This window comes from Portunus trituberculatus, chromosome 2, assembly GCF_017591435.1.
Source record: "Portunus trituberculatus isolate SZX2019 chromosome 2, ASM1759143v1, whole genome shotgun sequence".
Taxonomy (NCBI): domain Eukaryota; kingdom Metazoa; phylum Arthropoda; class Malacostraca; order Decapoda; family Portunidae; genus Portunus; species Portunus trituberculatus.
In genome coordinates, this window is record NC_059256.1 from 6859652 (window position 1) to 6875760 (window position 16109).

Genomic DNA, 16109 nt, shown 5'->3' on the forward strand with positions numbered 1-16109 from the left:
TAGGCAAGAAAGTGCATTTTTTGAGTCAGTGTTCCCTCTCACTAAAATAATAATAATAATAATAATAATAATAATAATGGAAAGGGAAAAAAAAAGCATGATTTATTAGTGTCAAAAGATGAGTTTGGTAAATGAGAACTAATAATAATAATAGTAATAATAATAATGGTAATGCTAAAATATATTACAATGGTCAGAATACACACAAGACACATCAAAGGTACAATTAAAAAGGGGAATATTTAAATAGATTAAGGCAAAAAATAGGTAAATAAATAAATAAATGAAAAATACCTAGAAATTCAAAGCAAAAATAAATAAATAAATACAATAAAAAATGAGGAAGATGGAAATTTTTAAATCCAAAAAAAAAAAAAAAAAAAAAAAAAAAATAATAATAATAATAATAATAATAAAATAAGATAAAAATAGAAAAAATAGTAAAAAAAGAGAAAAACACCACAAATCATCTTTCCAGTCATCACCACAACACCTTCAGTAGTCATCACCATCACCACCATCAGTCTTACCAGTCACCATCATCTTCACCAGTCTCAAGTCACTATCATCACCACCACCATCACCAGTCACCAGTCATCACCAGCAGTCAGCAGTCACCAATCACCACCAGTCACCATAATCATCATTCTGAGCCTCACCAGTCACCACCACCACTATCACCACCATCATCACCATCCACATCAATAGTCATCACCACGCGTCACCACCTCCTTGCAAGTGGGGCGCAGGACAATGGTGTGTTCAAACTGGGCGGTGTAGCAGCCTCGGATGTCACACAGAGGGGGGTAGGGGTCCACTATGCCCTGGGGGGGTAGAGAGTAATGTTATTCTAATGATCAATACTACTACTATTACTATTTTAACCCCTCCAGTACTGGGACACATTTTTACCTTGAGATTTGTGTACCATTAGACCATTTTATTGACATTAGCAAGGGTCTATGAAGGGCACAAGATTAATGGCCACAGTCTTCACTATTTTAACCCCTTCAGTACTGGGACACATTTTTACCTTGAGATTTGTGCACCATTAAACCATTTTATTGACATTAGGAAGGGTCTATGGAGGGCACAAGATTAATGGCCAGTCTTCACTATTTTAACCCTTTCAGTACTGGGACACATTTTTTACACAGTTTTACTAGATAGGGTGGAATCAAAAGCTTTTTATGTCATCAACTCCCCTCCTCTGACTGACTGTCTTCAGCCTCTTTCTCACCGCCGGAATGTTGCATCTCTTGCTATCTTTTATCGCTATTTTCATGCTAACTGCTCTACTGATCTTGCTAATTGCATGCCTCCCCTCCCCCCTCACCCTCACTGGACAAAGCTTTCTTCTTCCTCTCACCACTATTCTGTCCACCTCTATAATGCAAGAGTTAACCAGTACTCTCAATCCTTCACCACTATTCTGTCCACCTCTCTAATGCAAGAGTTAACCAGTACTCTCAATCCTTCACCACTATTCTGTCCACCTCTCTAATGCAAGAGTTAACCAGTACTCTCAATCCTTCACCACTATTCTGTCCACCTCTCTAATGCAAGAGTTAACCAGTACTCTCAATCCTTCACCACTATTCTGTCCACCTCTCTAATGCAAGAGTTAACCAGTACTCTCAATCCTTCACCACTATTCTGTCCACCTCTCTAATGCAAGAGTTAACCAGTACTCTCAATCCTTCACCACTATTCTGTCCACCTCTCTAATGCAAGAGTTAACCAGTACTCTCAATCCTTCACCACTATTCTGTCCACCTCTCTAATGCAAGAGTTAACCAGTACTCTCAATCCTTCACCACTATTCTGTCCACCTCTCTAATGCAAGAGTTAACCAGTACTCTCAATCCTTCACCACTATTCTGTCCACCTCTCAAATGCAAGAGTTAACCAGTACTCTCAATCCTTCACCACTATTCTGTCCACCTCTCTAATGCAAGAGTTAACCAGTACTCTCAATCCTTCACACCTTTCTCTGGCACACTCTGGAACTCCCTGCCTGCTTCTGTGTTTCCACCTTCCTACCACTTCACTTCTTTCAAGAGGGAGGTGTCAACACATTGCTCCCTTTATTGTGGCTAACTCTATTGATCTCTAAGGGGTCTGGTAATCAAATGGGCCTTTTCTACTTTCTAATGCCCTTGGTCAGTTTCCCTTCTTACATAATAAAAGGCTACTATTGCTATCTACAGTAGTAGCGAACAGCATTAGAAATATTACCATGAAGTATCATCAATATTTAACTTGTTTTTTTTATAGTAAACATTGACTTTTTTTATATTATGCTTGAGAGAGAGAGAGAGAGAGAGAGAGAGAGAGAGAGAGAGAGAGAGAGAGAGAGAGAGAGAGAGAGAGAGAGAGAGAGAGAGAGAGAGAGAGAGAGAGAGAGAGAGAGAGAGAGCATTACCTTCTCACACAAGTCCTTGAGAGCCATGAGATACTTGCTCTCCCCCAAACGGTCCAGCCAGCGCCGACAGAATGCCAGGGTGCCAAAGTTGTTGTTGATCACGTTTAGAAGGTGCTTTGATTTGGTCAGCCTGGGAGATGGAGAGAGGGAGAGGGTAAGGCAGTAGTGGTGGTGGTGGTGGACCTTAACTTAACCTAACCTAACACAACTTTTAATTTCATCTAACCAAAATTGAGTCTAGCCTCTCTGAACCTAACCAATCACTACAAACACACTAACAGAATTAATCCCACCCCTTCAAACTTAACCTAACCTAATCCAACTTTACTCTTTAATCCAAACTAGCAAGAAAAAAAAATAAATAAATAAAATAAAATAAATAAATAAACCTGATGTAACTTACAAAACACCCTATCCTAAGTCAACCTACCTAATAAATAAATAAATAAATAAATAAAAAGATAAAACATATACATAAATAAAATAAAATAAATTTGAAGAAATAAATAATTAAATACCCCAAACCTAACCTTATCAGTGCATGGCCCACAGCGTAACTCTTCACGGAGTGCGGAGAAACACACGCACACACACACAAATAGAGACATATAATTTGCTAAGGAATATTGGATTAGCATTTCACTACATGGACAAAGAAATGATGAAGAAATTGATAAGTACTATAATAAGACCCAGATTGGAATATGCAGGAGTAGTGTGGACCCCTCATAAAAAGAAACACATAAGGAAGTTGGAGAGACTACAAAAAATGGCTACAAGAATGGTTCCAGAATTTGAAGGGATGACATATGAGGAGAGACTAAAGGCTATGGATCTACCAACCCTGGAACAAAGAAGAGAGAGAGAGAGAGAGAGAGAGAGAGAGAGAGAGAGAGAGAGAGAGAGAGAGAGAGAGAGAGAGAGAGAGAGAGAGAGAGAGAGAGAGAGAGAGAGAGAGAGAGAGAGAGAGAGAGAGAGAGAGAGAGAGAGAGAGAGAGAGAGAGAGAGAGAGAGAGAGAGAGAGAGAGAGAGAGAGAGAGAGAGAGAGAGAGAGAGAGAGAGAGAGAGAGAGAGAGAGAGAGAGAGAGAGGGGATCTGATACAAGTTTATAAATTGATCAACGGAATGGACCAAGTGGAGAATGAGAAACTGATCCTGAGAGAAGAATATGACATCCGAAGCACAAGATCGCATAGTAAAAAGCTGAGGAAGGGAAGGTGTCTGAGAGATGTTAAAAAATATAGTTTCCCGCAAAGATGTGTTGAGACGTGGAACAGTTTGAGTGAGGAAGTGGTGTCACCAACGAGTGTGCAGAGCTTGAAAGAAAGATTGGATAAGTGTAGATATGGAGACGGGGCCACACCAGCGTAAAGCCCAGGCCCTGGAAAACTACAACTAGGTAAATACACACACTAAAAAGAAAAACACACCAGACACACACACACACACTAAAAAAAAAATAAATAAATAAAATAAATAAATAAAATAAATAAAACAAATAAATAAAATAAATAAAAACCACACCACACACACACACACTTAATTAACCTAATCTCACCTGAGTGGCACGTGGCCCACATCATAATTCTTCATGTAGTGTGAGGTCTCCATGTCGTCATGCACGTAGCCCCTCCCCGTCGACCCGAAGGTCTCAATGGCGTACACTTCATTCTCCTCCATGATCTCCGCCTCCCCACCCTTCACTATGGGGACGGTCTTGCCTGCGTGGATGCCTGTGGGGAGAGGGAGAGGGGTTAATGGTGGTGGTGGTGGTGGGAGTAGGAGTAGTAGAAGAAGTAGAAGTAGAAGTAGATGATGATGATGAAGAAGAAAAAGAGAAAAAAGAAGAAACAAAGAAGAAGAATTTTGTAGTAGTAGTAATAGTAGTAGTAGTAGTAGTAACACCAGCAGCAGTAGCAGTTAATACACATTTCTATCTATTAATTCATTACCTGCACCACACACAATATATCACCCAAAATAACCACCACCACCAAGACTCACGGTAAGGCGCAATCGAGTGTCCATTGAGGTTCCGGATGCACTTCACCTGGTATGTCTTGCCCCCCAGTGTCACCTCATAGCTCTCCATAGTCTCCTGGATGGCCTCCCCAATGTCACACAGCCTGGCGTCGATCCCTGCCTCCCTAATGCCCGTGTTGGTGGCTGCCCTCACTGCCTCCACCAGCTTGTCATACTTGGGGTCAAAGGTCAGGGTGAAGGCACAGTCGATCACACGGCCTGTAGGTTTTGGGGGGTTAGATTAGGTTAGGTTCAGGTGTGGAGGTTGTGAGTGATTGTGTTTTTGTTAGTTCGTGTATGTTTTGCTCTCTCTCTCTCCATCGCTCTAAAACACATTTTTTTTTTCAACCTTTCTCTTTTATAAGCACACTTAAAATATCTCTCTCTCTCTCACTAACCCACACCCACAAAACACCCCAAACTCACCATTAACATGCACACCATAGTCAATCTTGCACATGTCATCACAGGAAAACATACTGGTGTCCCTGGCATTAGGTAGGGAAAGCCACTCACTCACTCACTCACTCACTCACTCTCTCTCTCTCTCTCTCATTCTCAAAACATGCTTGAAATCTCTATCTTACAAAATGCAACAAATTTTTTTTCTTTCACACATACACAGACAACCAAACATAGCTTCTCTCTCTCTCTCTCTTGCTCTAAAACACATTATTTTGATCTTTCTTTTACAAACACTAGAAATCTATCTTCTCTTGCAAACACACTAAAATCTCTCTCTCTTACAAAACATTAAAAATATCTCTTACAAAAAAATAATTTCCCCTCTCTCTCTCACACTAACCAAACACTCCCTCCCACACCCCACAACACCATAGAAACACCCCAAACTCACCATTAACATGAACGCCATAGTCAATCTTGCACACATCATCGTAGGACAAGACAGTGGTGTCGCCGGCGTTAGGGGTGTAGTGGGCAGCGCAGTGGTTGAGGGAACAGCCGGTAGGGAAAGCCAGCCCTGCCTCCAGTCCGTTCTCCTTGATCAGCTTGCGGTTTGTCTCCTCTATCATGCTGCAGATCTCCAACATTGTCATCCCTGGCTTGACCGAACGCTGGAAGTACTGGCGCGTCTGAAAAGATTATTATTTTTCTCGTTTTTTTTATTGTGTAAGAAGGAAATGCCAGCCTAGGGTAACGGAATATAATAGGAGAATAAATCTTAGTTGTCAGTCCTCTTAAGTTTGATAGTTGCAATAAAAGGTGTGTTGATAGTGATACCTCCCTCTTAAATGAAGTCAAGTCATAGGAAGGTGGAAACACAGAAGTAGGCAGTGAGTTCCAGAGTTTTATCTTTCTCTTTGACAAACACACTTCAAATTCACTCTCTCTCTCTCTTCCTTGAACACACATAAAATCTCTATCTTGCTCCAAAACACATTATTTATTATCTTTCTCTTTGACAAACACACTTCAAATTCACTCAATCTCTCTCTCTCTCCCTTGAAATCACATATAAAATCTCTGTCTTGCTCTAAAACACATAATTTTAAGCCTTCTCTGACAAACACACTTCAAAATCTCTCTCTCTCCCCTCCTCCCTTCCCTTGAAAAGACAAAATTTCTCTCTTACTCTACAACACATCATTTTTCATCCTTCTCTGACAACACTCTTTAAACACCCCCCACTCTCTCTCTCTCTCTCTCTCTCCTCTCTCCCTTTCCCTCACCCTCCCTCCCTCCCCTCTCTCTCTCCCTCGTACCGTGCGGTGAACCTCTGCGCCAATCCTGATCTCTCTGTACATGTCCTCATAAGACGTCTCCAGTGCCTTCTTCTCCGCCGAGGTCATGCGGTTCATTGCTGTGCGCCCGTCCTGCTTCAGCTTGTACTCACAAATCTCACCCTCGGGAAGGTTGCCTGGGGGGGTTTGGTTAGGTTAGGTTAGTTCTCTCTCTCTCTCTTCCTCTGGGGTGATTTTTTCTCTCTCTCTCTCTCTCTCTGGTGGGGGAGTAGGTAGGGTGCAGTGGGCAAGATTAAGGTTTAAGCTAGGTTAGGTTAGGTTAAAATTAGTGAAGTTATGTCAAATTACCTTAAGAGTGACTATTTTTTTTATCTTCTCTTTACGTTGTTACATTAAGTTAAAATCAGTCAAGTTAGGTTATATTAGCTTAGATTGAATAGCTTTTCTCTAACCTAACCTAAGTCATATTAAATCACCTTAAACTAACTATCTTTTTTTCTCCTCTCTCAGGGTACATTACATTAAGTTACGTTAAAATCAGTGAAGTAGGATCAAATTACCTTAGACTGAATATCCTTTCTATTTTCTTTCTTTCTACCAATCCTGACAAGTGCCAAACCAACACACACAAATTTCATACACTAACCATGACAATAAATCTGCTTCAGTATATTGGATTACACTAAATTTCTCCTTTTCTCTTTCTCTCTATCATGACAACCAGTAAGTCAAATAAACACACACATACTTCAAACACTAGCCATGACAACACACTCAAGGTTACGTTAAAATCTGTCAAGGTATATCAGGTTACACTAAATCTCTTCTTTTCTTTCTTTCTTTTTTTTCTCTTTCTATCCTGACAAGCAATTAACACACACATACTTCAAACACTAGCCATGACAACACACTCAAGGTTACGTTAAAATCTGCTTAGGTATATTAGGTTACACTAAATCTCTTCTTTTCTTTCTTTCTTCCTTTTCTTCCTCTCTATCCTGACAAGCAATTAACACACACATACTTCAAACACTAGCCATGACAACACACTCAAGGTTACGTTAAAATCTGTCAAGGCAGTGGTTCCCAAACTGGGGTCCCCGGACCCCTGGGGGTCCCTGAGAAGGTCCTAGGGGGTCCGCTACTTCTCCCGCCAACCTTAGGAGAGAGGATAGAAGGTACCCGTTTTCTTTCACTTTAGCCAGGTGCCGGCGCAGCCGATCGCCACGCACACCGATGATAGCACCTCATTCAACCTGTGATATTTTGGTAACCATAGCATCTAGATGCTTCTGGTTTTTTGCATTGCAAAGAGGAAGAGTCGGTTGTGGACATAATATCATTTGTACTCACTCTTTATTGAATTTCCTAGTATAATCAGTATGTGAATACAAGCTATTTTGTGTGTTTCTCGCCAAACCTCCCGAGTTAGCGCGAGTGAAAAGTCTTAAAGTCCCCGAGGTTTAAGGGTTAATTTGAATTTATTACGACGTAGTGTAATGCTCAAATATGTAGGAATGATTTAAGTCTAGAAAGGAAATTATAAGTAGTATTATTATCTTTAAGTAATCTTAAGTATGGAATTAATTATATAAAAAATGACTCACTACTTGAATTGATCACAAATAACTTCCCTTTTGTTTTCTTCTTCTCACTAACACTTAAACAAAACACTTAAGCACTTAAAATTCAGCGATTGCGCCATGTGTCGTCAGACTTTTTTGAAAATATTTCAAATGTTTATTTTAAGACTTTCTTCGTGTAGGAATATGCAAATAGTAAATTTACTGCATTGTAATCATATAATGGGTACCTTGGTATGGTAATAGTAACTTCTGATTGGCTGGGGGTCCTCGGATGGGACTTAAATATCTGGGGGGTCCTTAGCATGGTAAAGTTTGGGAACCTCTGTGTCAAGGTATATTAGGTTACACTAAATCTCTTCTTTTCTTTCTTTCTTCCTTTTCTTCCTCTCTATCCTGACAAGCAATTAACACACACATACTTCAAACACTAGCCATGACAACACACTCAAGGTTACGTTAAAATCTGCTTAGGTATATCTCTCTCTCTTTCTCTCTCTAATTCTTTTCTTTCTTTTTTTTTTCTCTCTATCCTGACAAGCAATTAACACACACACACTTCAAACACTAGCCATGACAACACACTCAAGGTTACGTTAAAATCTGTCAAGGTATATTGGGTTACACTAAATCTCTTCTTTTCTTTCTTTCTTTTTTTTTCTCTCTATCCTGACAAGCAATAAACACACACATACTTCAAACACTAGCCATGACAACACACTCAAGGTTACGTTAAAATCTGCTTAGGTATATCAGGTTACACTAAATCTCTTCTTTTCTTTCTTTCTTTTTTTTCTCTCTATCCTGACAACCAATCAACACACACATATACTTCAAACACTAGCCATGACAACACACTCAAGGTTACGTTAAAATCTGTCAAGGTATATTGGGTTACACTAAATTTCTTTTCTTCTTTCTTTCTATCCATCCTGACAACCTGTAAGAGTCAAACCAACACACACAAACTCCAGACACTACAGACAACACTTACACTCTGAACAACAACTGATTAAATGAAAGACGTAACTCGAGAACAATAATAAATGTCAATAAACAGGACAAAAAAAATATATAAATAAAAAACAGGAAAATGAGAGACAGAGAGAGAGCGAGAGAGAGAGAGAGAGAGAGAGAGAGAGAGAGAGAGAGAGAGAGAGAGAGAGAGAGAGCTATCTTTACCATCAGGGAAGAGATCCACAATGGGTATAGTTGGAGGATCAGTCTGCTTCAATGGACCCTTCCCTCCTCCTCCTCCACCTCCACCTCCTCCTCCTCCTCCTCCCTTCTTCTTCTTCTTGTTCTTCTTCTTCTTCTTGCTGGCACCTCCTTCACCCTCAGCCTGACAATAATAATAATAATAATTTTTTTATGACTGGTTTAAATATTTGATTGTGTCCTAGTAGTAGTGGTAGTAGAACTAGTATTAATAATGATAGTAGTAGTAGTAGTAGTAGTAGTAGTAGTAGTAGTAGTAGTAGTAGTAAACACAGCAGTAGAACTAGTATTAATAGTAGTAGTAGTAGTAGTAGTAGTAGTAGTAGTAGTAGTAGTAGTAGTAGTAGTAGTAGTAGTAGTAGTAGTAGTAGTAGTAGCAGAACACTGTTTTACCTTAACTGGCTGAAAAGCAATAGAACATTCTGTAATACTTTGCAATAAACAACAACAACAACAACAACAACAACAACAACAACAATAATAACAATAATAATAATAATAATAATAATAATTTCTCATAAAATATATACTTTTATCTTCAGTTGGTAATTTAAGAGACAGACAGACAGACAGACAGACAGACAGACAGACAGAGACAAAAATAGAAAAATAAGACAAAAAGAGCAAAGAATGAAATAAAAACAAGAAAAAAACAAAAAAAATGAGAACAAAGACATAAAAGAAAGGCAGAACAAAAAAAAAAAAAAAAAGTGAGAAAAAGAAAGAAAAATAAGAGAAAAAGAGAAACATCAACAGAAAAAACAGAAAAAACAAAATAAATAAAACAAAATAAAATAAACAAGAAGAAGAAAAGAAGAAGAAGAAGAATATGAAGAAGAAGAAGAAGAAGAAGAAGAAGAAGAAGAAGAAGAAAGAAGATGAAGAAGAAGAAGAAGAAGAAGAAGAAGAAGAAGAAGAAGAAGAAGAAGAAGAAGAAGAAGAAGAAGAAGAAGAAGAAGAAGAAGAAGAAGAAGAAGAAGAAGAAGAAGAAGAAGAAGAACAACAACAACAACAACAACAACAACAACAACAACAACAACAACAAGAACAACAACACACCTCGTCCTCCTCTTCGTCTCCCTCCAGGTGTGTGTTGGCGAGTGCCGTGGTGATGCCATTCTGCGCCGCCGCTGCCGCCGCATCTGCCTCACCATCTGGCACATTGACCGAACTCACTCCACCCGCTGCAAGAGACACCATGCTTAGACACACACACACACACACACACACACACACACAAACATAATTTTTCTTTTATATAATTCTCTTTCTCTTGTTCCTTTACACATACACCCGGACATGGACACACACACACACACACACACACACACACACACACACACACACACAGAAACATCTTTTTATCCTCAAATAAAAGATACATATATTTCAAAGGACCTCTCTCTCTCTCTCACTCTGACAGACACACAAACACACCAACCTTTGTCACATTTCTCTTTCATACACGGATATCTCAATTTCTGCAAGACATGTTCCTGAAGGAGTCACGCAATGTAAAAAACGCCAAGTGTGAACATGATTACTGACCATGCTGTGTTTTTGTATTCACTCTGGTGACTATTTGGTGACTTTCTAAAGCTTCAGAAACTCATGCGGGGGGTTAAAATAGTGAAGACTGTGGCCATTAATCTTGTGCCCTCCATACACACCCTTGCTAATGTCAATAAAATGGTCTAATGGTACACAAATCTCAAGGTAAAAATGTGTCCCAGTACTGAAGGGGTTAAAATAGTGAAGACTGTGGCCATTAATCTTGTGCCCTCCATAGACCCTTGCTAATGTCAATAAAATGGTCTAATTGTACACAAATCTCAGGGTAAAAATGCATCCCAGCACTGAAGGGGTTAAAATAATGAATACCGTGGCCATTAATCTTTCTGCTAATGTCAATAAAATGGTCTAATGGTACACAAATCTCAAGGTAAAAATGTGTCCCAGTACTGAAGGGGTTAAACTGTACACAAACAAGCGTGAAGCACCTTGGTGGTACACACAGACACACACATGGTACACACAGGGATGCACACACACACACATGGTACACACAGGGACACACAGACACACACACATGGTACACACGGGACACACAGACACACACACATAGTACACACAGGGACACACAGACACACATGGTACACACAGACACACACATGGTACACACAGGGACACAGACACACACAGGGACACAGACACACACAGGGACACAGACACACACATGGTACACACAGGGACGCACAGACACATACATGGGGAACACCTGGAAGCCACATCATAGAACTAAGTCAGCTGTACCACTTACTTTTCCTGACACTGTTATTCTAAGTAATCTGCGAAATATGAATAAAATGACTCAGAATTTTCTCTCAGTTCTTCCAAAATCACAATTCTAAACACACATAAATTAAGAAATACCTGTAATTAATTATATTTCCTCTTATTATTGTATTTTATCTTTAATTCTAAGTAATCTGTGAAATATGAATAAAATGACTAAGGTTTTTATCTCAGTTATTCCAAAATCACATATTCTTGACACGCATAAATTGAGAAATACCTGTAATTAATTATTTTTCCTCTTATTATTGTATTTCATCTTTAATTCTAAGTAATCTGTGAAATATGAATAAAATGACTAAGGTTTTTATCTCAGCTATTCCAAAATCACATATTCTTGACAAGCATAAATTAAGAAATACCTGTAATTAATTATTTTTCCTCTTATTATTGTATTTTATCTTTAATTCTAAGTAATCTGTGAAATATGAATAAAATGACTAAGGTTTTTATCTCAGTTATTCCAAAATCCATATTCTTGACACGCATAAATTAAGAAATACCTGTAATTAATTATTTTTCCTCTTATTATTGTATTTCATCTTTAATTCTAAGTAATCTGTGGAATATGAATAAAATCACTAAGGTTTATCACTAAGCTATTCCAAAATCACATATTCTTGACACGCATAAATTAAGAAATGCCTGTAATTAATTATTTTTCCTCTCATGATTGCATTTCATCTTTAATTCTAAGTAATCTGTGGAATATGAATAAAATCACTAAGCTATTCCAAAATCACATAGTTCTATTCTTGACATGCATAAATTAAGAAATGCCTGTAATTAATTATTTTTCCTCTCATGATTGCATTTCATATTTAATTCTAAGTAATCTGTGGAATATGAATAAAATGACTAAGGTTTTTATCTCAGTTATTCCAAAATTACATATTCTTGACACACAAACTGAGAAATACATGTAATTAATTATTTTTTCTGATCATTCTAGATATTTTTAATTCTCTTATTTTTTCAACTTTATTTTTTTTCCTCTTATTATTCTCCTTATCTTTAATTTTCTTGGTTTTCTTCCTTTAAGACAGACAGACAGACAGACAAACAGACAGACACACTATAGTCATTTTCTCTCTCTTCTCATTCTATTTCCTTATCATTTCTTCACCAGGTTCTATTTTTACCCTTCTCTGTTCTCCTATCTCCTCTTCCTCCTCCTTCTCTTCTTCTATTCTCCTCTTCCTCCTCCTCTAACCTAACCACACACACACACACACACACACACACACACACACACTAACTAACTTTTTCTTACATTAATTCTCTCTCTCTCTCTCTCATCTCTATTTCTTTTCTTTTTTTTTTCTTACAATTTCTCTCTCCTTTGCCTTTCATTACTTACATTCAACCTAATCTAACCTCTCTCTCTCTCTCTCTCTCTCTCTCTCCCTTGCTTCTAAGTTATTTCCAGCAATATTTCAATAACTACAGCTTAATTATGACACCCAATAGGCCTCAGGTATTCCTATAGGCCTAGAACACACCCACACACAAGGAAAAACCTGCAAAAAGACCCTAAAATACCATCATATATTTCCTAGCTATATTTCAATAACTACAGCTTAATTATGATACTCAATAGGCCTCAGGTATTCCTATAGGCCTAGCACACACCACCAAGCAAGAAATATAAACAAACATTGTAACAGGTAAAAATGCAAAGATAAGATAATTTGACCACAAAATCTAACATCACATTATTTCCAGCAATATTTCAGTGACGACAGCTTAAACGTGACACCTTATAGGCCTCAGGAATTCTTATAGGCCTAGCACACACTCACACACAAGGAAAAACCTGAAACAAACATGGTAACAAAGAGAGAGAGAGAGAGAGAGAGAGAGAGAGAGAGAGAGAGAGAGAGAGAGAGAGAGAGAGAGAGAGAGAATTATTAGGCCACAAAATATAGCATCACATTATTTCTAACAATATTTCAATAACTACAGCTTAATTATGACACCCAATAGGCCTCCAGTATTCTCATAGGCCTAGCACACACCCACACCAAACCAAAAACACAAATAAAGAGAGTAACAAGGATAAAAATCACAAAATAGATAAGATTATTGACCCAAAATTATACCATTATTTTCAGGGATATTTCAAGGACTATGAGATAATTATGACACCCATAGGCCTCAAGTAATCTTATAGGCTTACTGCACACTCACACCATGCAAAATCCTGAAACTAACACGAAAACACAAATAAAAATACACGCAATATGCCTCCACATTATTTTCAGCAATATTTCAATGGCCACAGCTTAATTATGACACACAATAGGCCTCAGGTATTCTTATAGGCCTAACACACACCGACACCAAGCAAAAAACTGAAATATACACGCTAACACATATAAAAATGCTAAAACGATAAAAATTTACCCTAAAAATACTTCCACATTGTTTTCAGCAATAATTTAATGATTACAGCTTAATTATGACACACAATAGGCCTCAGGTATTCTTTTAGGCCTACCACACACCCACCCCAACACAAAAACTTAAAAATACACGCTAACATTTACAAAAATGCAAAAAACGTAAAAAATATTGACCCTTGAAATACTTTATCATTCATTTCTGCAATATTTCAATGACTACGACTTAATTATGACACCCAATAGGCCTCAGGTATTCTTATAGGCCTACCACACACCCACACCAAATAAGGAACAGAAACAAACACGGAAAACAAGAGAAAAAATTAAAAATAAACAAGGCGACCAGCACGAGGAGGGATCCCAAACAAGGAGGTATTTAATTTCTCTTCTCCTTTCTTTACTTGCCTGCCTTCTTCTTCTTCTTCTTCTTTTTCTTCTTCTTGGCTTCCTCAGGTGCTGTCCCGTCGCCTAGCTGGTCCAGTTTCTCCGGTTCATCTTCCTCCCCATAGCTGTGTTTGTCCTCACTCACACCAACGTTGTTCACCACGGCGGCCGCCATCTTAATGTAGAGAGTTCGGCTTCGGGTCTCATTTAATTGTTATTTTATTATTTTGCGGCTGTTTTGGGGGTGTAAGATGGTATAAAATGACCTAATTTATATTTTAGTTTGTTTGTGGGTATGTGTTAGGGTTTGTTTATCTTGTTTGTGGGTTTTTGTATCGATGTTGATATTTTGGTTTACAAGCTGGTTTTTAAATTGAATTAAGAAGCCTATGCTATGTGTATAAAAAATATGAGACTAGAGTCACTAGACCATAACATCAAAAGCTTGTGTAAGCTGACGCAGTGTCTTCTGAAAGCAGTGGAGGCGAGCTGCAGAAGCGTTTCAGAAATTTAAAGTGGGGGCGAGCCAGAGCACACTGGAGTCACTCTCTGCCCCCTCCCACACACACACACACACACACACCTTGTGTTCGATAAAAAACAGACCAACACACACACACACACACACACCTTGTGTTCGATGAAAAACAGACCAACACACACACACACCTTGTGTTCGATGAAAAACAGACCCACACACACACACACCTTGTGTTCGATGAAAAACAGACCCACACACACACACACACACCTTGTGTTCGATGAAAAACAGACCAACACACACACACACACACACACACACACACACCTTGTGTTCGATGAAAACACAACACACACACACACACACACACACACCTTGTGTTCGATGAAAAACAGACCAACACACACACACACACCTTGTGTTCGATGAAAAACAGACCAACACACACACACACACACACACACACCTTGTGTTCGATGAAAAACAGACCAACACACACACACCTTGTGTTCGATGAAAAACAGACCAACACACACACACACACACACTTGTGTTCGATGAAAAACAGACCAACACACACACACACACACACACACACACACACACACACACACACACCTTGTGTTCGATGAAAAACAGACCAACACACACACACACACACACACACACACCTTGTGTTCGATGAAAAACAGACCAACACACACACACACGGCCCGGTAGCTCAGTGGTTAGAGCGCTGGTTTCACAAGCCAGATGACCGGGGTTCGATTCCCCGGCCGGGTGGAGATATTTGGGTGTGTCTCCTTTCACGTGTAGCCCCTGTTCAGTGTTCAGTGTTCACCTAGCAGTGAGTAGGTACGGGATGTAAATGGAGGAGTTGTGACCTTGTTGTCCCGGTGTGTGGTGTGTGCCTGGTCTCAGACCTAGCCCAAGATCGGAAACAATGAGCTCTGAGCTCGTTCCGTAGGGTAACGTCTGGCTGTCTCGTCACACACTGCAGCAGATCAAACAGTGAATTACACACACACACACACAGTTAGTTAGTTAGTTTTATTGACCACAGCAAGTACAATATTCTTTTCACAAACACTTATTAGTAAATTAAGGTGTACATATAGCATTACATGTGTCACATTCCGTAGTCCAGATATTTTCATTAAAATTAAAACTATACAATAACACACACACACACACACACACACACATACGCGCGCGCGCACACACACACACACACACACACACACACACACACACACCTTGTGTTCGATGAAAAACAGACCCACACACACACACACACACACACACACACACACACACACACACACACACACAGCATCAGCATACGTACAATGCAACACAAACACGCATGCATTGTGTGGGCGGGAGGGGGCCCAGGTCTGGGTCTGGGTCTGGGTCCAGCTCCGGGACGCCACCCCCACCCCCGTTGATGACGTCACATATTTACGTTACGCAAACCATTTTGAAAATGTCGACTCGCAAAACGGCAGCTGGACACGAATGCTTATGAAATTG

The 16109-nt window shown here is 39.1% G+C and overlaps 1 protein-coding gene and 1 long non-coding RNA gene across 3 annotated transcripts; one reads left to right on the top strand and one right to left on the bottom strand.

The window, feature by feature from the left end:
• Window positions 1-511: 511 nt before the first annotated feature.
• LOC123504112 (methionine aminopeptidase 2-like) lies at window positions 512-14287 on the bottom strand. Of its 2 annotated transcripts, XM_045254432.1 has the most exons (10): window positions 14117-14287; window positions 10011-10135; window positions 9345-9353; window positions 8916-9075; window positions 6172-6326; window positions 5304-5541; window positions 4430-4666; window positions 3984-4158; window positions 2426-2555; window positions 512-824 (listed from the first exon to the last, which is right to left on the bottom strand). In XM_045254432.1, the coding sequence occupies exons 1-10, from the start codon at window positions 14268-14270 to the stop codon at window positions 702-704; spliced, it is 1506 nt and encodes a 501-aa protein (XP_045110367.1). In that variant the 5' UTR covers window positions 14271-14287; the 3' UTR covers window positions 512-701. The 2 variants fall into 2 exon arrangements, with proteins under 2 accessions (XP_045110367.1, XP_045110376.1); XM_045254441.1 differs by lacking the exon at window positions 9345-9353 and having other exon boundaries at window positions 595-824.
• LOC123504123 lies at window positions 7033-8393 on the top strand. Its single transcript, XR_006674708.1, has 3 exons — window positions 7033-7087; window positions 8069-8207; window positions 8345-8393. It is a non-coding gene; the product is annotated as an uncharacterized LOC123504123 (long non-coding RNA).
• Window positions 14288-16109: the final 1822 nt, after the last annotated feature.